This window comes from Meles meles, chromosome 10, assembly GCF_922984935.1.
Source record: "Meles meles chromosome 10, mMelMel3.1 paternal haplotype, whole genome shotgun sequence".
Classification (NCBI taxonomy): domain Eukaryota; kingdom Metazoa; phylum Chordata; class Mammalia; order Carnivora; family Mustelidae; genus Meles; species Meles meles.
Window position 1 is genome coordinate 59,021,969 of NC_060075.1, and position 23,017 is coordinate 59,044,985.

General features: G+C 37.2%; 1 protein-coding gene across 2 annotated transcripts in view; it reads right to left on the reverse strand.

Annotated features, from left to right (window-relative positions):
• The window catches only part of BZW2 (basic leucine zipper and W2 domains 2), a 59,854-nt gene that overhangs the window by 25,531 nt on the left and 11,306 nt on the right, over positions 1 to 23,017 (reverse strand). The window contains exons 1-3 of one of the 2 annotated variants that reach the window (XM_046021434.1): positions 14,208 to 14,258; positions 12,032 to 12,096; positions 2,418 to 2,594 (exon numbers count right to left, since the gene is read on the reverse strand). In XM_046021434.1, coding sequence (XP_045877390.1) covers positions 2,418 to 2,594; positions 12,032 to 12,089 — 235 coding nt within the window. In that variant the 5' untranslated portion in view covers positions 12,090 to 12,096; positions 14,208 to 14,258. Of the gene's footprint in view, positions 1 to 2,417; positions 2,595 to 12,031; positions 12,097 to 14,207; positions 14,259 to 23,017 lie in introns of those variants that run through there. The other variant, XM_046021435.1, reaches the window with a different exon arrangement.

The following is a 23,017-nucleotide window of genomic DNA, read 5'->3' on the forward strand; positions in this document are numbered from 1 at the left end:
CTGATCATAATATAGATGGTTAATGAAGATTTGAGATTATCAATGCAAAGTGTACAGATAATTTAATCCATATGTGGGGCAGTAAGTATGGAAACTCAAGAGTCATGTGAAAGGCATCCAGAGAAATAGAAGTAGAAATGGTCTCATGCAAGGGAAGAAAGTAAACCATTTCAAGAATGACAGAGGGTCAGCAGGAGCTGCCAAGAGGGCATGAAGAACTGAAAAAGGCCTACAGGAATGACTATTGAAGTCATGAGTGACTTTGGCAAGAACTGAAACTCGCTGAAGACTATTCTTGTGCAGAACTTACCAGTACCTCAATAAAAATATACCATAATTAATGAAATAGGAAAAGCCAATCATCACATCAGAAAATGTTCAACTTCACTATTGATTTAAAGTTTGTGAATGAAAACATCACTTACCTAATGTGCAAAATTAAAAAAAAACTGACAGGTTTGACAGTACCTAATATTATTGCTAAAGGTATAGGTAAACTTATAGGAACACACGATTTTTGATAAAACATTATTTAGAATATTCCTTTTGAGGGCTGGTCTTCTTTCTCTGATAGGTAGACAAAGATAAAGACAGCTCTAGCTCTATCCTTCAATTCATTAATCCCTTACTAAATATATAAAGATATAATCAGATAAAAGTACAAAGCTATGTGTATACAGATACTAACTATTCGTAATAAAGAAACTAGGAACAAATTAAATATGTTTCAAAATCAGTATGATTCTGGTTCTTTTCGGAATCATCCAAGGTAACACCCATAGGCATGAGAGCCAACAACATGTTGTTGAGTAAATACGAGAGCCATACAGAGTATCACACTTGTATAATATCACCCTATTCTTACAAATTAGCATATGTAGGTAAAGAGATTTCTAGAAGGGAATTAATCAAAATATTAACAAGTTATCTCTGGGAAATGAGATGTGAACACAATACACATAGCTCTTATACTTGGACTTGAATTATCAGTCGTGATAATATAAGATCTTTAAGAACAATAACAGCAATGAAACTAATCAGGTATGTGGTGAAAAGCAGCAATACAGATCAAAAGGGGGCCAGCTAGTAAGTGAAGCCATGTACCCCAACGGAGAGATTTCTCAGAGGGAAGAATTTTTAAGTGTGGCTCTACCTAAAAATGCATGAAAGTACATACCTTGTCCTTAAATAGGATGGCTTAAACAGGGTTTCTTTGTCTTTCCTTTTTTTTTTTTTTAGATTTTATTTATTTATGACAGAGAGAGATAGCAAGAGAGGGAGCACAAACACCAGGAAGCTGGAGACGGAGAAGCAGGCTCTCCACTGAGCAGGGAGCCCGATACAGGGCAGCGATCCCAGGATGCTGGGATCATGAGCTGAGCTGAAGGCAGACACTTAACGACTGAGCCACCCAGGCCCCCATTAAGCAGTATTTCTCAAAGAAAGGCACTGATACCACACTGGACAGGGCCATTCTTCATTATACGGAATAGCCCTTGCAGAGCAAAATAGGTGGCAGAGCTCCCTCCACTAGCAAGTCTTGCAGCAATGCAAACATTTCTACACACTTGCAAATGCCCCCGAGGCCGCTGAGAATCACTGGCCTAAGGGATCTGACCGCTTCTCTTGATTTATGGTTACCACAGGAACTAACTATAAAAACTAAGTTGTAAGAATAACTAGGAGAGGAACAACGGGTCATTATGGTATCTAATCACCATTTACATCAACATACCATGTCACTGAAAGACTATTCGAAAGCTTTCTTCCTTGATGCCTCTGCTCCATAATTTTTATTTTGCTTTTTTAACTTACCTTTAATAATTTTAGAACTTCTACCCTTACTCCTTTTACCTATATGCTCACAACTACTCATTTTTTAAAAACCAGATTTGAATTGTATTTCTGACATTTTCTTATTTACGGATTAGAAAGCATTTAATGAAAAACGGAGAATTACTTTTAAATTTGTTAACAGTTACATTTCACCACATGAAAAAAGGCTGGGCTTCAAAAGAAAGGTGCTGTGGCCTTTGGGGGTGAATTAAATACATCAGAAGGAACTGGCGGACACGCACAGAGTTATACGCTACTACAGGAATTGCTTACTCCTCCTGTATCTGCTCCAGAAGCCTGTAAGAATTAGGGACTCATGAGCAGCTGGCCTTTGGTTGTAAAGCAAAGTGGCCATGCTATGATATCCATAAAAACTGGTATTTCTAAGCCTTTCTTAACCACTATTTCTACAGCCCCGCTACTACCATTCCAAACTGCGAACTAGGTAAAAATTGTAGAGGCTCTCATTTGTGTTTTTTTATCAACTCTCATTAACGTGAATTTATAAAGATTCTATCTTACAAGGAAATACTCCAATGGAATGAAAAGTACTAGAGGAGAATCGATAACGCACGGCTTACCAAGCATACTGCCAGCCACCAGGATATCGAAGAGTGTGTCTGCATAGCGACGATAATCTAATCTCGAGCCTGTGGAATCCAGAAACTTGGCTACAGCTTCAAGGTCGTCACCAGCTTCATTAAGCCCCTGGACAAGTGTATCCCTGAAGACTGTGGGTTCGAATTTCTCTTTTTCATCTAAAATAAGTAAGTTACAAAATATTCCTTTTATTTACAGAACCTATTCCCTGATGCAACCGTACATTTCCTTTGTTCATTATTCTTTATTTGAGAGTGTGGTTATTTAAAAGTAATTTTTTATTAGATTTACATGTTCTGAAACCCATTGTTGAAACATTTACTCAATTATATGATTTATTTTCTATTTAAAGGGGTCACAAAAATATGTTAAAAGTCGAATACATAATAAAATTGATAACTGATCATTTCTGTCATTTGTAGGATAGGCCAATGTAATCTACTAACCCTAACCACTTGAGAAAAAATAAAGTATAACAATCAAAACTTAAAATTTTGTTTTATTTAGGATAAAGAAAATGACTCAGGGAGAATTGCCTAAGAATAAAGGAGACTATACAATGAACAAAACCAAGATTAGGCACGAGGAAATGAAGAGGGACATTTCTTTATTATTTATTATTATTATTCATTACTGACATATACTAGTTTCAGTTATCAATATATCAATTATATAACTGACACGTTAGTTTCAGATGTGCAGCATGATTCAATGTTTGTATATTTTGCAAAATGATTACCACAGTAAGTCTAGTTAACATCCACCACCATACATGGTTAGAATTCTTTTTTCTTGTGATGAGAACTTTTAAGATCTAGCCTACCAGCAACTTTCTATCATACCATACAGTATCATTAACTATAGTCAGCAAGCTGTACATCACATCCCTGGAATACTTACTTCATTACTGGAAGTTTGTTCCTTCTGACTACCTTCACCCATTGTGCCAGCCCCTCCATTCCCTGTCTCTGGCAACGACTAGTCTGTTCTCTGTGTGTATGAGTTTGGGGTTTTTGTTTTGTCTTGGAAGATTCCACGTAAAACTAAGATCATATGGTGTTTGTGTTTTTCTGTCTGACTTATTTCATTTATCATAATGCCCTCAAGGTCTACCCGTTTGTCCCCAAACAATAAGATTTCCTTCTCTTTATGCTCAATAATATTCTATGGTATATATGTATATACCACATTTTCTTTATCCATTCATCCATCGATGGATACGTAGGTCGCTTCCATACCTTGGCTATTGTAAATAATGCTGCAATGAACATGGGGGTGCCCCTATCTTTTCAAATTACTGTTTTCATTTTCTTTTTTTTTTTAAAGATTTTATTTCTTTATTTGACAAACGGAGATCACAAGTAGGCAGAGAGAGAGGAAGGGAAGCAGGCTCCCCACTGATCCCCAGGACCCTGGGATCATGACCTGAGCCAAGGGCAGAGGCTTAACCCATTGAGCCACCCAGGTGCCCCTGTTTTCATTTTCTTAAGATAAATACCCAGTAATAGAATCACTGAATCATACGGAAGTTTATTTTCAATTTTTAAAAAGATTTATTTATTTATTTGAGAGAGAGCGTGTGTGGCGGGGGTGGGGTGCATGGGAAAAGAGAGAAAGGTAAAATGCTCTAGCTGACTCCCTGCTGAGTATGGAGTCCAACGTGGGGCTGGATCCCAGGACCCTGAGATGAGGACCTGAGCTGAAATCAAGAGTCAGCCACTTAATCAATTCAGTCACCCAGGTGCCCCTTTAAATTTCTGAGGAAATTTCATCCTGTTTTTCAAAGTGGCTATGCAATGCCACTCTACATTTCCACCAATATTTCATGAAGATTTCCTTTTCTCCACATGTATATTGACACTTATTTCATTTTACAAGATAAGTTATCCCAGGGCACTTAAATATTTAATATAGATCATGAACTAATTATGTATACTATGGCTTCAGAGTAGATGTTCCCAATCTTTTTGGTCTCATGACCCCTTGCCACTCTTAAAAAGTAATGAGGATTCCAGAGCTTTCTTGTGTAAGGAGGTTATAACTATGGATACTTACTGTATAGAAATTAAAACAAAATTTAAAAATATTTATCAAATTAAAAAAAATTAGTGTGAAGACAGGCTTTGTTTAATCTCTTTAATGCCTGGCTTAATAGCAGACAGATGGATTCCCATATCCACTGTTTGCAATCTGTTGTGATATCACACATCATGTAGCCTCTGGGAAACGACCATAAACCATGAGTGAACATGTAAAAGAGGCAAAACAAATCTTAGTTATAATGAAAATAGTTTTGAATTTGTAGAACCCCTGAAAGGGCTTCAGAGGATGTAGGGATATGGATATATGGAGTTTCCTACCTTTAGCAGACTCAAGAGAGACTTCTTGTGGAAGGTCAGTTTGGAGTCAGATCTTATTTTTTTTATTTTCTTTCTTTTTTTTAGTAATCTCTATGCCCAGTGTGGGGCTTGAACTCATGACCCCGAGATCAAGAGTCCCATGTTTTATCAACTGAACCAGCTGGGGGCCACTGGAACCAGATCCTAAACAAAGCAAGGTTCATACACTGTTGAAAAGAAGTGAAGATGATAAACCAGAGGTCAGAAGAGGCAGAAAAAGAATATGACTAAATTAAAGGTAAAGGTAGGGTTTAATTCAAAAGGAGTTCATCTTCCTCTCTTCTTTCCGAGAATAAGTTTGGATGTGGAAAGGGGTGGGGGGTGGGGGAGGATGAATGAGAAACTTCACAAAAATCCCATCATAAATACCTTTAGAGAGATAAGTGGACACTGCAACTGTAAGAAAGGAGGAGGAGGAAGAAAGGAAGAATAAAATGTTAAAAAAAGAAGAAACATTTCATGAATAAAAAGAGTTCTTGGAAATGGAAACTATGATAGAAAAAGTCAAAAATTCAATAGAAGAGTTGAAAAAGAAAGCTGAGACCATCTCTCAGAAACTAAAAAAAAAAAAAAAAAAATTCAAGAAAAAGAGACACAAAAAATAGGAACAAAAAAAAAATAAGAAAAAGGGCACACCAGTCTAATGTCCAAATAATAATTTTAATGAGAATTGTTTTAAGATTTTATTTTATTTTTTAAAATGATCTCTATACCCAAAGCAGGGCTCAAACTCATATCCTGGTATCAAGAGTCACATATTCCACAGACTGAGCCAGCCAGGTGCCCCGACAATTTTTTTTTTAAAGGAAAAAAATGATTTAAAAATTTCAAGAAAAATTTTACAGAGTTGAAGGACATGAGTTTCTCAGTAAAGAGCCATCTGCAAACAAGGATTCAAAGTGGGCCCACAATAAGACGATAAGATGCTGATGTTCTTGTGTAATCCCAATGCTGGGAACAAAGCAGCTACTGGCAGTTTCACAGGCAAAAACCCAAATCACATATCAACTATCAAAAAACAGAATGACATTAAAGATTTTTATTTACTTATTTTTTGACACAGAGAAAGAGAGAGCTCACCAGCAGGTGGAGAGGCAGTCAGAGGGAGAGGGGGAAGCAGACTCCCCGCTGAGCAAGGAGCCTGATGCAGGATTCAATCCCAGGACCCTGGGACACCAAGGCAGCCGCTTAACTGACTGAGCCACCCAGGCACCCCAGAATGACAGTAAATTTCTCAACAGGAATACCAGAAACCAGAAGAAATTTCTTCAAAATTCTGATGGAAAATGGTTTCCAAACTCTAAGTTTGGGGTACAAATTGTCAACTAAGCATAAAAGCTGAATAAACGTATTTTGAGACATATGAGGCCAAAAATGTTTCTCACACACTCTTTTCTAAAAAGCTACTGAAGCCGATGCTCCATCAAAATAAGAGAATAACTCATGATCTTATCAAGTCATGAGATCCCAGGAAAAAGAGAAAAAAAATAGGCGATGGGCAACAGGACTCTCCGGGACAGTGGAGAAAAGATACTGTAAACATCTCACATTGTCAGCTGTACCGCTGGCCTAGAAGGCTTGTCACTATGATAGCATCATCTGATATATGATAAGAATTCCTCAAGTTTTTGTATTAAAAGAATTACATAATGAAGGGAAAGGTTGGTACTGAGTCGTGTTAAGGCGCGGACAACAACAGCAACAAAAAGGGGTAAATTATGAAATTTAAATTATGAAACATTAACTCCAAAGACCAAATGATGTTCAGGAGAAGAAGAGTAATCCAGCAACAGCTGAACTGTGAAGGGCGTGTGCAAAGTCACAGCCAGAGAAAGCCCAAACAGTGGTCTAGCTAGAAGAATCGAGAGGACGTCTGCAGGTGGGTAGGGCAGGGAAGAGAGTGAAATCCTCATCTTCCTTAGTATCAAGTGCAGATATGATGCCTCCCCCAGTAAAGTCAAGAAGCAACCATGTAAGAATGTTCTTTGGTTAGGCGAACATACAATTTAAAGGAGCCTATGAAGAGCAGAAGGCATTCCTCTGGGGAGTCTATTTGCTGTTGCTAGAACATGTTTTGCAGGATGTTTGACTATTTAAACCATGTGACCTCCACACATTTAAAAACTACTTGAAAACCAGATAGTACCTGTCTGGTTTGTACAGACTGACTACTGATACTGGTCCAGTAAGAGGGCTGAGTTATAAGGAGTTAACCCCACAGCATCAGAAGCAGAGAAGAATGGCATTCTCAGTACCAGTCAGAGTCACACAGCGTAAGGTGCCATCAAGACAGACGTAACTTGAACGCTATTTTTCACGAACAAGAGATGAAAGTTCTTTTGATGCCATAAGCAAAACATTATGCAGTCAAGAACATGCAAATGTTGACCACAGGAAAAATATAATTAAGGTCTTGTTTTGTGGAGGGGGAGGAAGAGAATGGGGAACTCCAGAGGAACAGATGACAAGAAGCTGGAGGAGGGGGCAGCTGTGACTGCGCGGGAAGAACTCACAGGCAAGCAAAGGACATTTCACCCCCCACTCGGGATCCAGCCAAAAGGTAATTCTCCTAACCCCTTGGCAAAAAAGTTTTCTTTCCTGTTATATGAGAACATGAGAAATGAAAACACCACAAGTTGTTTATTGTCTCATAACCAGCTTTCAAAGCCAACTGCGGCCATTCCCACGATGGTACTACAACGTACTTGAATGTTGATTCGGGTGGTTAGGACAGACTTAGGTGATCCGAAAATTATAAATTTGAGGCATTGGAAAATGAAAGTTAGTAAATAGGTAAAAAATCTAGACTATGCTAAGAATTCACGCAGAGGACTTTGGTTTGAATCAGAGAGACAACTTAAAAACTCGTGTTTGTATAAAGCCCCTCATTTCAGTTCTATTTTCCCAAGAGACGTGCCAAGGAACAGGAAAGTAAGGCGAGGAAGACAGCATGTCATGGCCAAAGATACTCTGGCAGTGAGCGATAATGCATTAGGTCAGGATGATCGCCTGTAGCTCCGGCATCTTAAGAAGTCGTGATGGCATGCTAGGATTAATCATTCTTTTGCAGGCTGAAAAGAAGCTCCCATCTGTTAAGATGAAATACCCATCCAGAGGAGTACAAAATTCCCAAACAAGAAAATGGCAAGAACACTGACGAAAGTTTGGGGAAACACAGACAATATTTTACACCGAAGTTCTTTTTTATCTGAAACGACATTACATATCCTTTGTATTCCACCTGAGGAGAGCCTAGCAAAAATACCAGTAAAATCCTAAAGAAAATACGCTATTACTTCCTTGTGTTTCCATTTGGCAGGTATACCCTCCCTTGAAGTGGGAAGTATCTAATTAGGGTCTCAAATGTATACTGTGTTGGTGACTCACAAGTGTGACAACAGAAAGTTAGTCAGGCTGGCCCTGGAGAGAAACAGGCTTATTTCTGATGCTTATATATGCCTGTAAGTTATCTGAACACACTGCTTCCTCTGGGAACCACAGTAACTAGTTAATGTAACCTTTTTCCTACTGTTGATTAAGTGAAAAAGAACAAAACCTACATCCTTTTCTGAATGTCACTTAAGTATAGTAAATGAATAAGAACAATCATGGGCTTTCTAACCTACACATACAAATATATTCACATATATATATTTACAAACACACATATTTCAACATTTGAAGGTTCACTAGATTAGTGGCTAACACCTACTATAAATCTCAGAGTGATTAAAACTGCCAAGACAGATGAAGATTCTCAGGGGGAACCTAGGGTTTGTGGGCACCCTAGATGCCTGTAGTTGGTCATTTTTTTCCTCTCCTATTTTCACTAATTTTAATCCAATTTCTCTACAAGATTTATAGGGAGGCGAGATCAGTTATTAAATATTTCATTTAGCTAAGCATAACAATGGCTCAGGGGAGAAATTTCCACTGTTTCAAATTCCCACAAGCCACGCTAGAAAACATAATTCTTTGAAGAAAATACCATAAATAAGATGTGTATATTTCATAAAGGAGAAGAGTCTGAATAGATTTCTAAATGATGTGTCCTATCATGATGTTTAATTTTGATGTTAAGCAATAGAAAATACATTCTTTTTTACTAACCTGACATGGAAGAGCATTAGCTTTGCTAGCAAACAGTTTCAAACTGAAGACAGATCCCCAGAAGACAGCCTATGAAAATGACCTTGAAATAGCCTCACTAGATGTTTTGCCTCAGCTCTATAAAACTGCCAACCATTTATCTGAAGTCAGCCCTATCATAATCGCAAAAGAAAAACCAAAGACGATAAATCATCAGGAGGCAATTCACTAGCATAAAGTGTAGAAAATGAGGTTGGCTCCTTTTTTTTTTTTTTGCCCCAGCCAGCATTTTGGCACAAAATAGCTCAAGTGCTGCTGAAATCCCCAACAGCCCTGAGTTATATAAATCCCAATCAACTGACAAATAATATGTATTTCTGGGTAGCTCTCTCTGAGTATTACAGCAGCAGGAAGACGCAGACACAATCTTGCCCACTGAATGAATCAGAGACAAACCATCTCAGAATTAGAGAAAACCTTTCCAGCTCAAAACTGAAGACTGACTCTCTAAGGGCCAGTTTACTTGTTGCGTCAAGTCGGCTGTTGTGCAATCCTTGGGTCCTCTCTTGGCTTTTAAGCTCAGTTATGGTGAATCTGCGTCACAGGAAGAAAGCTGCTCAAGCTGGAGATCCAGCTCTGAGATTAACACGTTCCCCCAGTGGGCAGGGGAAAGCGAACCTTTCTGCACCTCACAGTTGGGCATACGTTAGATATTATCACATTACCAGGCTCCACAATACCTTAACTATAATTAGTGTTCTGAACTATACTGTTCCTTACAGACAAAGTCCTTTTAAAATCATCTTGACATCATTTCTTCCCCATTGCTTTTAAACCATGAGATAATGAAAGTAATGAATTGACTGTAAGGTCTCGTATTGATAATGTCTGGATTTCAATGGGGAAATGTAGTGGGGACACAATTTCTAAGCCCAAGATAAGGGCCAAGATGAGGACCAAGCAAGCAGAGGGAGACAGATAGCTCAGGCCACATGCCTTAGTTTATAGGGATGAGCCAGGGATGAAAAAAAAAAAATAGGGGGGAAGCACAAGACAATAATACTGCACAAAATAACCACCTTTTGCTTACTTTACAGTGTTTTGTTTTCATTTTTAGTAGGAATGGGAATTCCCAGCAAGCAGCATTTATAGTTAAATTCAGACTCCAAACAGTGTGGAGATTCCTTAAGAAATTAAAAATAGAGCTTCCTTATGGCCTTGCAATTGCACTACTGGGTATTTACCCCAAAGATACAGATGTAGTGAAAAGAAGGGTCATCTGTACCCCAATGTTCTAGCAGCAATGGCCACAGTCACCAAACTGTGGAAAGAGCCAAGATGCCCTTCAACAGACAAATGAATAAGGAAGATGTGGTCCATATACACTATGGAGTATTATGCCTCCATCAGAAGGGATGAATACCCAACTTTTCTATCAACATGGACAGGACTGGAAGAGATTATGCTGGGTGAAATAAGTCAAGCAGAGAGAGTCAATTATCATATGGTTTCACTTATTTGTGGAGCATAAGAAATAACATGGAGGACATGGGGAAATGGAGAGAAGGGAGTTGAGAGAAACTGGAGGGGGAGATGAACCATGAGAGACTATGAACTCTGAAAAACAATCTGAGGGTTTTGAAGGCGCAGGGGATAGGAGGTTGTGGGAATCAGGTGGTGGGTATTATGGAGGGCACATGTGGCATGGAGCACTGGGTATGGTGCATCAATAATGAATTCTGTTACCCTGAAATGAAATTAAATTTTAAAAAAAATCTGTCAAAAAAAAAAAAAAAATTCAGCCTCCACTGCTATCTAGTGACTCTCATGAACTCTTCTACTCCAAACGACTGATTGCATTTGGACTTCTTCTCCTTCTGCAAGGCTAGACTTGCTACTTATGCAGATAAGTACTTATGCAAAAGAGCATAAGCTGCAGGGGCTATCTCAACATTGGAAATGCCAAAACCATATACTATGGGGCTATGAGCTATCAACTCAACAATTTGGCACTTGGTGATCATTACCTGCCATCAAGCTTTACCACAGCAGTGAGGCCTGCACAGAGATATCCAACTGTCATTCATCCTTCCACATGGTACTTCCTTAAATATGTTTCAGTTACTGTCCTCAGTGTTAGTCAACATAATAATTTCCTATCATGTTTCCTTTTAAAAAAGTATCCTTATCGGGGCACCTGGGTGGCTCAGTGGGTTAAAGCCTCTGCCTTCAGCTCAGGTCATGATCCCAGAGACCTGGGATCGAACCCCGCATCGGGCTCTCTGCTCGGCAGAGAGCCTGCTTTCCCCCTCTCTCTCTGCCTGCCTCTCTGCCTACTTGTAATCTCTGTTTGTTAAATAAATAAATTAATAAAATCTTAAAAAAAAAAAAAAGTATCCTTATCATGTTATAGCTCAATTATTTTTTAAGTCCAAAAGGACTTCTATATAATTACGCAAAACGGATGAAAAATTTACAACTATTCTTTACACAGGAAGGATGTTAAGGTGAACACAGAATAAAAAGAAGTCACTCACACAAACAAAAATGTTACCAGTCATCAAACAGGCTCTGTTACTACCTTTCCACAATAAAAGACATTTGAAAATATCCTGAGCTTTAAAGATATTTAGGCAGCAAATTTAATTTAATTTGACTTCTTAAATTTTCAAGTGTAAAAACTCATCAGTATCTTCTTCCCTGATTTACTTTTCTCCTAAGTTTTACCATCTTTGTTCTCAACATTTCCTTAAAAACAACCAAGGAAGCAAAACTCAAATACAAATGCTGATGTCAAGAACAGTAGAGTTTATTGTCTTCATAGCCTCACAGGAGAGTGAGGAAACCTGACCAGATAGAATCATTCTCCTTTAGAAGATAAAGACACAAAGTTCAGGCAAATTAAATAACCTGTCCAAAATCAAACATGTAAATAACCTGCCATTCAAAGACTTAAATGCAAATTCAGACCCTACATCTAAAGCTCAAAAGAAGAGAACAAGGGAGGTTCAGTGGAAACAGGGACAATTCTAATCCCTCTGCAATCTCCCAACTTGGACTCACTTTCCCAACCCCCATATACATACAGACACGCAGCACAACCTTACCCCTTTTCCGAGTTTTGAACCGCTGGCCTGTTAGCACTGGCTTCTGATGCTTATTCATAAAATTTCTGAAAAGAAAGAAAATAAATATTATATATTTCAAATAAGCAGTTCACATAAAAATATATGGCTAATAAGCATATGTTCCACCTCGCTTGTACTGAATATACTTTAAAAAGCCGGTTTAACTTAACTGTTGAACTAGCAAAACTTCTGAAATTTAATACTATCTAGTGTTGACAAGAGACATAGGGAAAACGACCACAGGCATAAACTTTGACAGAGGGAATAAACTCCATGCAGTACTTTGGGGAAGCATTTGGTGAATATAAATATTTACATGTACATAACCTCTGGTCCACAATTCTTTTACTAGAAATTCACTTTGCCGTTTTACCCACACAAATATGCATAATTATGCCTGTGTGAATGCATGTATGTGCGTGTGTATAAAAGGATTTAGTCGTGGGGCACCTGGGTGGCTCAGTGGGTTGAGCCTCTGCCTTCAGCTCGGGTCATGGTCTCAGGGTTCTGGGATGGAGCCCTGGCATCAGGCTCTCTGCTCAGCAGGGAGCCTGCCTACAATCCTCCCCACCCCCTCTCTTTCTGCCTGCCTCTCTCCCTACTTGTGATTTCTTTATCAAATAAATAAATAAATAAATCTTTTAAAAAAAAAGTGTAAAGTGTAATTTTCTGGTTAAAAAGGGAATATACATAATACTTGCTTTTCTCTCCAAAGAAAATCTAAGATTACATTATCTTCAAAAAAAGTAAAAGGAACTTGCTCTGTAAGACCTCTTACATATTAAGAATAATTTTGTGACATTAATATTATAATATGAAAATATGTCCAGATTGCCAAAATTATGAAGATAACATAATTAAGAAAATGTCAAGCAAATTATTTAATTGCCTTTGAAAGTTCTTTTTAAATTGTGATTTGAGAATGTCTAGATTTTTTTAATTAAGTTACCACTAAACAATCAAGAAAATGTGCTCTATTCAAATAAATGATTTAATTATGTCTCAAAGTTTTAAAAGATCCTTAAGAACATGTAAAAATGATTCTATTTACATACCAAAACTTTCCATACCACGAAAGAAGAAAATCTATTTTCATGTGATAAGTAGTGTGTTTACCACTTAAAACTTTAATCATAATTTAAAAAGTAGAATGGATTAAAAAGAAAAGTAACATATACAAAAAGGATTTTCTGTTATGCTTTAAGTACAGAGAATTTTTATTAATACTATAAAGTGAACTTAATGTATCAGGCTTTGAGCTATAAAGGTGACTAAGCCAGATTCCACGCCCTCAGGGAGCACAGGGCCTAGAGGAGATAAAATAGGCAAACATTTACTATACAATAGCAGTACAGATCTAGAACAAAGGATAGAGAAAGGGATCACTCTATGTGTGTGGGGCAGCAGCTACACACTGAAATAGTTACAAATGCAATAAACTTAATGAAATCTCATTTTATTTGATGGAAGTTGGAAATACAGCTTCTAATGCATTATTTACATTCTCTACTAAACTCTTTCATTCAGAAATTTCCTTGTTGGCATTTTCAACAGATCACTCTGGACTAGCAAACATTTCACTTGGTGGGGGGGGCACTCACAATGAATATGCATGTGTGTTTCTTGTTTCTACACCTCCCCAAACACTACAAATATTACATAAAGTATTTTCCTGTGCCAGCAAAGAAAAAACTACCTGCTAAAGAGTTTAGGTCTCATACTGAGGTATAAAAATAAAAACAGACTCCAAGTAGCCTGAAACTTTTCTAGCAGGTGACCATGCTGCGGTTACTCTTTGCTAAAGATGTCTCTATTTTGGAATCAATAAAGAATATTTTAAAAGTGGGAGCCTTCTCTAAAAGCTTTATTTTACAGTCCAGAATAGAAACTCACAGAATTCTCTAACTCTACCTTAGCATTTTGTTGCTGTTTTTCTGCTAATGAGTAATTACCACAAAACACAGTTCCATTTATAGTTTCTTCAGTTCTAAGCACAAAAGTTTGTTTCTTCATGGTCTCATCTTGTGACCTTATTTTGCACACCCTCCGTATACGGGAGGTGGAAAACAGCAGAGTAACATATCAAGAAAAAAGCATACGAAGATTCTGACATACACAGCAGCAAAAATTAACACAAACACAAACAACAACTCACCCACTGGTATTGAAAGACTAAATGAAGATATTCTGTTCAGCAAAAGTCTCTACCGCTTAGTTGTTACTATTTAGAGCAGAGGTTTGGCTTGTCTCTAAATTTAGCCATCCGTGCTACATTATAATCTGCTTCAGCGAAGGGTCAGGCTTTATAAGGCACTCACTGAAGCCCGGGTGGGAGAGGGAAGCAAGGGCACTTTGAATAAGAAACTGTGCTAGTTTCAATCTGGGAAAGTAACGAAGAATAACAAAGATAGCTGCTTTAGGCCAATGTCAAATGCGTATTTTGATTAGGTTGCATGAAAACAACTAACTAAAAATATATACACATAGGTATGTATAAATACATATTTTAAATCAGAGTTTAACAGAATCCTCAGAGACAAAACTTATCTGGGGTACAGTCTATAATGCATTCAAAAATCTATAAGCCAAACATACAGATAAAATAAAAATAAGCTCATTCCCCACCCCCCAACAATGGAAAAACATAACTGGATTTAAACATTTCACATTATTTAAGAGACTCCCTTTCTTGGATATTCCACAAGAGAAATGACAATAAAATATTTAAAAGATTCAATCAATCAAAATTTCAAAACTAAGTACACCATTAATGAAATAAACATCTTTTGAATAAACTCCTGAACTGAAATACCCAACTGAAACATTTTTCAGTCTAACACGTAAGAAATAAAATTTCACCCACCTCCCTCTGTTACTATTCTGTCCTGGGTCCTTTGTAGAGTCTACCCCTCACTCCCAACTGACTCTGGGCCCAAGTGTGACTACGGGCCAGCAGCTCAGATGGATTGGCCTCTTGGCAACTGTGTACTAATTCTGCCAGTTGCCCAGCACACCTTGAGTAGATTGACAGGTTGTGTGTTGTCCTGCCTGATATTTTTCTTCTGTAATTCCCTGATCTACCAGATCTACCAGAGAAAGACTGATTTTCTTGTTGTTCCTATAAGGGGATGACTGTTCTGGTCTAGATAATTGCTGAACTATGATAATCTGCCTTATTTCATATGTTATACTGCAAATATATGCATATAACTAGGCTATTCAAACAACCTCATATATGAATATGAATATGCTAATGGGGGTCACAATCTTCTCCTATAAAGGGATAAAAGAAAATGAGACGTACGGTGTATGTTCCAACTACTCAGTTCTGCTGTTAGAGTCTGAAAGCAGCCATAGATCATATGTAAACAAGTTATTCCAATAAAACTTTATTTACAGAACAAATGGTGGATCACACTGGGATCTCAGGCTACGGTTTACCATCCCCCATTCTAAAGCCATGTATCCAACAGAAGTGTCTGTGATGGTGGAAATGTTCTGTATCCGTACTGTCTAATATGGAAGCTACTAGACACATGTAGCCCTTGGGTTCTTGAAATGTGGCTAGTGTAACTAATTAAATAAATTAAATTTATTTAATTTTCATTAATTAAAGTGAAAATAGCCAATATGGCTAATGGTTATGTTGGACAAGCCAGTTCTAAAGAATTCATTATGGCCCAACACACTTCATTTTGATAAAAGAGGTGAAAATACATCCAAAAAATGTAGAGTTTTTAATTGATTTTCTTTTTTCAAATAAAGTAGCTCTGAGGAGCATTTTGCCCAAATTTCAAAACCAGGAGGCTATGGTGAGAAAGGAAAAAAACAAAATAAAACAAAACAAAAAAACCCCACCAAACTTCAAAGCAAAACTCTGTGTGTAGTAAATAATACTGGAGACAGTGAGAAGAAAAAAGATTTTCAATTCTAAGATAATAAAAGTTATAGGGCAACAATATCATCTCCAAAGTATAAAGTGTTTCATAAAGAAACAGTAACACTAGCACACAACACCCATAATATTACTGAGTCACGTCATTGCAACATTCTCAGGAAGTACTTTGTGTTTAGGAGTAACTTTCAAGAACTATCTTTTATTCTATGTTCCAAAGGAGCAAAATAATGTACCATAAAAAGAACAAATTAAAAATCGCCCATAGTTATGAACTCTTCTTTCCATTAAAGTGAAAACTCCAAGTATGTACATCATAAAATCTTTTACAGAAAGTTGTCATGTTCCAGGAGTCATTTGGGTTGATAACAATGATCTCATAAGAAGCAAAAATAATTAAGGTGCACTCTGAAAGTGTAAATTATTAACATTCTAAAGCAATAGACCAGATAAATGTTTACAATAACACTATACTTTGCCCAGAATAACATTAGCTTGTTTAATGTCCTTGTCATGATTTTATACCAAACAGCCTCTCTATAACCAAAATCACCCAGTTTCTACAAAATGTTTCATTGCATCTCCAAGCAAATTCCATGTAGGTTTTAGTTTTTATAATAATTGAAAAAGATGAAATTCAGAATAGTAGCCTACCTACAAAAGAAAAATGTTTCTAAATAAAATCAGACATTCCCTTCTTTAGGACTAAAATATTACTTATTCATATTCCCTTTACTCTTTCTTATCTTTAATGGTATGAAAGCACAAAATAATCTTTCTTAAAGAACACCAATCTTAAAAAAAAAACCCCACCAAACTTAATAATAGTTCACTCCTGAAAAATTTACAGCTATGTATTTCCAGAGGGACATTAACGGTGGAAACTTAAATCATGCTAAGCAACCACCTGACAAGGAAAGAAGGACCAATGCCCAAGGGAATTATGTTGTGAAAAAGAGTACTAAGAGCTAACTGTTCATCTAAATCTTTTAATATATAAAGGCATCATGATAAAATTTCCTTTAGCACATTTCCCAATTTCACACCTTAAACTTATAAGTATACCTACCTTGTTTCCAAATGCTGATATCCTGTTTTCCTTGTAGCAAAAATAGAAATATTCTAAAAATTACATTTTAAGTATCACCTACCTCTTCATAGAAATAAATGAAGATAATGTGTAATGTCATTTATTTCCTCCTAGTGAAATTAATTTAGAAAACCTTCAAGAATTGGAAATAAAATCCTAATAAAATGCTTTCTTCCTACCAGTGCATGCCCTCTGCTTAGAGTCACTTCTACAAAGCACACTGGGCATGTACATTCCCTTCACTGTACTTCCATTTTCCCCAGAAGCAATCGCTCCCCAGATCTTTCCGTTCCTTTAATAACTGACCAGGCATATTCATTCAACTTTACAGATGGTCTAATCCTGCTGATGTGATTTTGAAGTCTCTCAATACTTGAAAAGACCCAAGCACACATATACAACAGACATTGTAGCACAGTTTGGCTTTTAGAAAACCAGTCCCTCAAATATAATGATTCAAAGTATTTTAATAGCAAAATGCCCCAAGCCTCTGTTCCGGGTAAGTTAAGCCACTTGGAACTTTTGTCTACCAGAAAACAGCATTGTGATGAATGCATACCTACAATATTTCAAACTATAAATTTTGAGAATTTAGAGGAGATGGTGGTATAAAACAAGGAAATGCCCGAGATTAGGCAGCTGTGGTTTAAATATTAATTTGTATTTTGGGTCAGCCTTTCATTCTGGGGTCATTGTGTCTCCCCAGGGGACATGTAGTAATTTCTGTAGATCTTTATTTTGTCACACTGGGGAAGTGGGATGCTACTGACGTGTAGTTGGGAGATGCCATGGACACCACTAAGTAATGGACACCGCACAGGAGAGCCCCTGCAACAAAGGGTTCTCTGGCCCAAAGTTTTAATTGTGCCAACCCTGGAAAACCCTACACCTAAAAGGAAAAAATTATGAGCAAAACCAGAAATGTTCTTTGCTCTCAAGAGTTAAAAATTGTGCACATACATCTAGAACATAACAGATCAACAACAAGGCAGATATTTCCTCAAGTGACTTATTTCTGTTTGCCAAACATTGATGTTAATTTTAGAGAAAACACATTTATCACTGAGTAGCCTGTCATAGCTAAAATCAAAAGTGCAATTAGTATAGAAAATAAATGCTTCCTGCAGTCTTTAATACTAATTGCTATCTTTCCACACTGATAATTTTATACCCTCTGATAATCAGGGGGAAGATGAAGGGTAAGCAACAATATGGGAGTGAAGAAAGAGGCAGAAAAAGAGGATGATGAGCAAATAAAGTTTCCCTACTTTTGGATATCACAGTAGTGAGAACAGAAGGACAACAAAGAAAAAGATAAAATACATGACTGAAAACTGCAATTGTTTAATTTTTCAGACTGAGAAAACAATGATATGTTAAGTAGGAACAGCAAAGCAAAAAAACAAAAAACAAACAAACAAACAAAAAACCCCAGCAAACAAAACAACCCACAAAACAAAAAACCCTACCCAACAAATTCTATATACATGATATGATCTAAGCTACATAAAGCCCACAAGCACTGAACAGTGGTCAACATGAGCACTAAGTTCAAAGGGCATTTTCCTCTTATGTTACTGGTCTGTATCTTCTATAATATAAGGATATATAACTCTTTAATTAGAAAAATTTTATGTGTTTAAATGGAAATGCTTTACCTTCTTTTGAAGTTTAAACCAATCCCTGAAGGGTCACAAATAATATTATCTGTGCATAAAGAGAAACAGAATGAAGGATCTAAATATCACACCCTACTAAAAGAAACAAAGGTTTCTTGGACAAGTGGCTGATTCCAAGGTTGGAGCATGGAAGATACCATATGATCCTGAGATGTCTTGTATCAAAAAACTTAACTGCTTTTAACAAAAAAAATCAAACTACATAGAAACCATCCTGAGGACAATCCACTGGCATCACCTGAGACAATCTGGCCATCAAAATAATGGAAAATAGCAAGGATAATGACTCACTGAATAAAGAAAGAATCTACAAGTCCATACTCATTTATTTCAGAGAAAGCAAACAGATCAGTGCACAAGGGGAAAGGAATTAGGGAGAAATGAAAGTTTTCTTTTCAGTAGAATGCCAACTGATAAATAGAGAGGAAACATGGAGTAGAAAATCACCATTTTGCAATAATTGTACCAAAAATTAATTCTTGCAAGAATCACCAACGTATACCAAAAGTGCTGCGACACGTGTGCGTGTGGGCAGGCGTGCTTGATGATCAACAAGATATTCAGATCGTCTCACACAGCTTCGCAAAAATTACAAAAAGAAAAATGGTAACTCCACGGTGGAGAAATAAGGTCATGCCTTAAACCCAAAGACAACAGACATTACATGGCTCTGGGTGCTTATACTTAGAACAGGGTATTATTTATGTGGCATTCCAAACAAAAATGCATGATCTCAATCTAATGTTGAGGAAACAAATGCAGATCTAGGGACAGACACCCTTCCAAACTGGCCTGCATTCTTCAAAAATGTCAGTGTCTGAAAAATGAAAATCAAAGAACTGTAGCAAATAAAAGGAGACTCAAGAAGACATTATTAAATGTAGCATGCAATCCTTGACTGGATGCTGTACTGCCCTGTAAAAATTAGTTAATATACTCAGGACATCAGTGGGGCAACTGATGAAATCGGAGTACAGACTATGGAGATCAGTATGGTTTCTATGTTAAATCCATTCAATTTTATTACTGTACTGTGGCTATTTATGAGAACTATCTTCTTCTAAGGAAATGTGCTCTGATGTAATAAGGGGCAAAGGCTATGCGACCCAGACTGAGATGGTTCAGAAATAAAGTGGATATATATGTGTAGAACTAACGGGCAAAGGCAAACACTGGAAGTCCTGCAGACTTGAGTGACTCAGGCTGGGAAAGGAGAACAATTCAGGGAGCCGAAAAAGCCCAGCACTTAAACATCACGGGGATGTATTTTCTGGGACTGCTTAGAAATACAGCTTGCCACAAAGAGGGTTACCAGATCCTACAGAATTTGGTCAGGTGTCAAGCAGGAAATAATCCCTCTGCATGGATTACACACTCCAAGTAAAAAAGCAAATAATGCAAAAGTCAAATCTTGTTTTGAAGATGTCTACGATGCTCCTCTGGTTAATATATCTCCTTGTACTTGACTGTCCCATGTGCAAGAAAATAGTTCCCCCAAACACCCTTAACTGTAACATCAGAATGGGGATTCTTTAAGCCAGTGTATACACAGACTACACAAAATCTTTGGCATGAGCCAGGTATGACCTGCTTAACCATGCCCTGCACTATGTGTATTATCTCTGCCATGGAGATAGTCTTCTATGTTACAGGCTTAATGGAGGAGAGAATGAGAAGTATATTAAATGAAACTGAGTATTATTAAAGATTAACATAATAGAAAGAATAAAGTAAACAGTGGGGGGAAAATGTGTATGTATGCATGCAAAACAATATGTGAGGTTTTTAAAGGTAAGAAGCTCTAACTTTTACTGTGTCAAAACAAATACCTAAAGGCAAAGTTATGGTTCTTGAGCAGACAAGGCTTCTAAAATTTTTAAATAAAACAGCCCATTGTGCGCCTGGGTGGCTCAGTGGGTTAAAGCCTCTGCCTTTCGCTCAGGTCATGGTCCCAGGGTCCTGGGATCGAGCCCCGCGTCGGGCTCTCTGCTTGGCAGGGAGCCTGCTTCCTCCTCTCTCTCTCTCTCTCTCTGTCTGCCTCTCTGCCTACTTGTAATCTCTATCTGTCAAATAAATAAATAAAATCTTAAAAAAAAAAAACAAAAAAACAGCCCATTGTTTTTTTCTGTATATTTAAAAAAATATTTATCAAAGCAAAAAACATGCAAGTATAAAATCTTACATAATAACTGATTTAAAAAGATCAATTCCAGAATTTACCTACTAAATTAATTTCTTCCTTCAATACAGGGTAACTATACATTAAATTAATTATGCTGTCATTAATCAAATTTCCTTTAAGTAGCATTTTTATGAATTCCTTTTTTATGTAATGTTCAATGGCAATGAATATACTTTTCTTGTTCTAAAAAAATATTTTATTTATTTGAGAGGGAAAGAGAATCCCAAGCAGACTCCATGCTGAGTATATGGGACTTGGGACAGGATCTCACGACACTGAGATCATGACCTGAGCTGAAGCCAAGAGCCAGACAGACACTCAACCAACTGAGGCACTCAGATGCCCCTGAATATACTTTTCAGAAAGCAATTTAAAATATTTATTGATGAGGTGCCTGCCTGGCTGGCTTGGTCGGACGTGTGATTCTTGATCTCAGGGTTATGAATTTGAGCCCCACATTAGGTGCAGAGATTATTTAAAAATAAATAATTAAATAAACTTAAACACACACACATACACACACACACACACCCAAAATACATTTATTGATCAACTGTATTATCGAGAGTAAATATAAAATCTCACAAAGTGATGATTTAGAAGGGCTATATGTACCAACATATGGTTTTATGTTACCCACTGTTTATTTCATTAATATATGGTTATATATTTTATATATTATAATGCATAACTATTAATTCTTTGAATAAGGTATGAAAAATACTTTTTATAGAGAAAATAATTCCTTAAAAATTGATAATAAAATCGGCTCATCATAAATCCATTATTGCCCATTTAGGGAAAAGGGGGAAAAAAGATGGAGAAAAAAATATCTGTAATTCTAACTTTAAATAATGGCCACTGTATACATACTGCTTAATCCTCCACTGGGAGAGTGCATATATGCAGAAAACATTTAAATCCAATTCTATCATCTTCTCTAATATCACAACAAAGAACAACTTTAACAAAATTGCATTAGAACGCACAGTCACGAAATCCGATTTAATGACATCCTCTAGGATCTTTATTTTAAAAGCCATGTGTTCTAATGCATCACTTTAGGAAAATTGGAAACATTTTATTTTATTGGGCTCTTTAAAGCTGCAAAGCACTACTAATACACTGATGGCACAAAAAACCTAGCACAGTATAAAAGGCATAAAAGTGAAAAAATAAAGACCACTACTTTCCAACTTTCATTCATTATCTTATGTTCATTAAGTGGAACCCCACTCCACACAAAAAATAACAAATACTTCAACGTTGTCTTATGTATCCTTTCAGAAAATGTCTATGCATATATGTCAACAAGTCCACATAAGTGTGTATAAAAAATGGGTTGAGGGGGCAAGCTGGTTGAACGTCAGACTCTTGATTTCAGCTCACGTCACCTTCTCCAGGTCCGGAGTTAAAGTCCTGCGCCACTGGTCAGGGCGGGGCCTGCTTGAGAAGTTTTCCTCCCTCTCCCTCTGCCCCTCCCCACCTCTCAAATAAATAAATATTAAAAAAGAAAAGAAAATGGCTTGAACATTTCCGATGGGAACCCAAGATATGCCAGACCATGTGCTATCAAAATAAATTCATCAGTTGTACCGAATGTACCACTCTCGTAGGGGATGACGATAATTGCAAAGGCTGTGTTATGTGTGGAGGCAGAAGGTTATTCAGGTAATCTCTGCACCTTCCTCTAAATTTTGCTATGAACCTAAAACTGCTCTAAAAAAGCAGTCTTTAAAAAAAAAAAGAATCAGCAGGGAGTGGTGCTAAATGCCAGAGAGCAAGTCAGTTTATTAAAGCAGATTTTGTATCAAAAGCAAGCCTATTGAGGGTAGGGGGATAGGAGAAGAATAAATGAAACAAGATGGGATTGGGAGGGAGACAAACCATAAATGACTCTTAATCTCACAAAACAAACTGGGGGTTGCTGGGGGGAGGTGGGATTGGGAGAGGGGGAGCGGGCTATGGACATTGGGGAGGGGAGGCGAACCATAAGAGACTATGGACTCTGAAAAACAACCTGAGGGTTTTGAAGGGTCAGGGGTGGGAGGTTGGGGCAACCTGAGGGTTTTGAAGGGTCAGGGGTGGGAGGTTGGGGGAACAGGTGGGTAATGGGGAG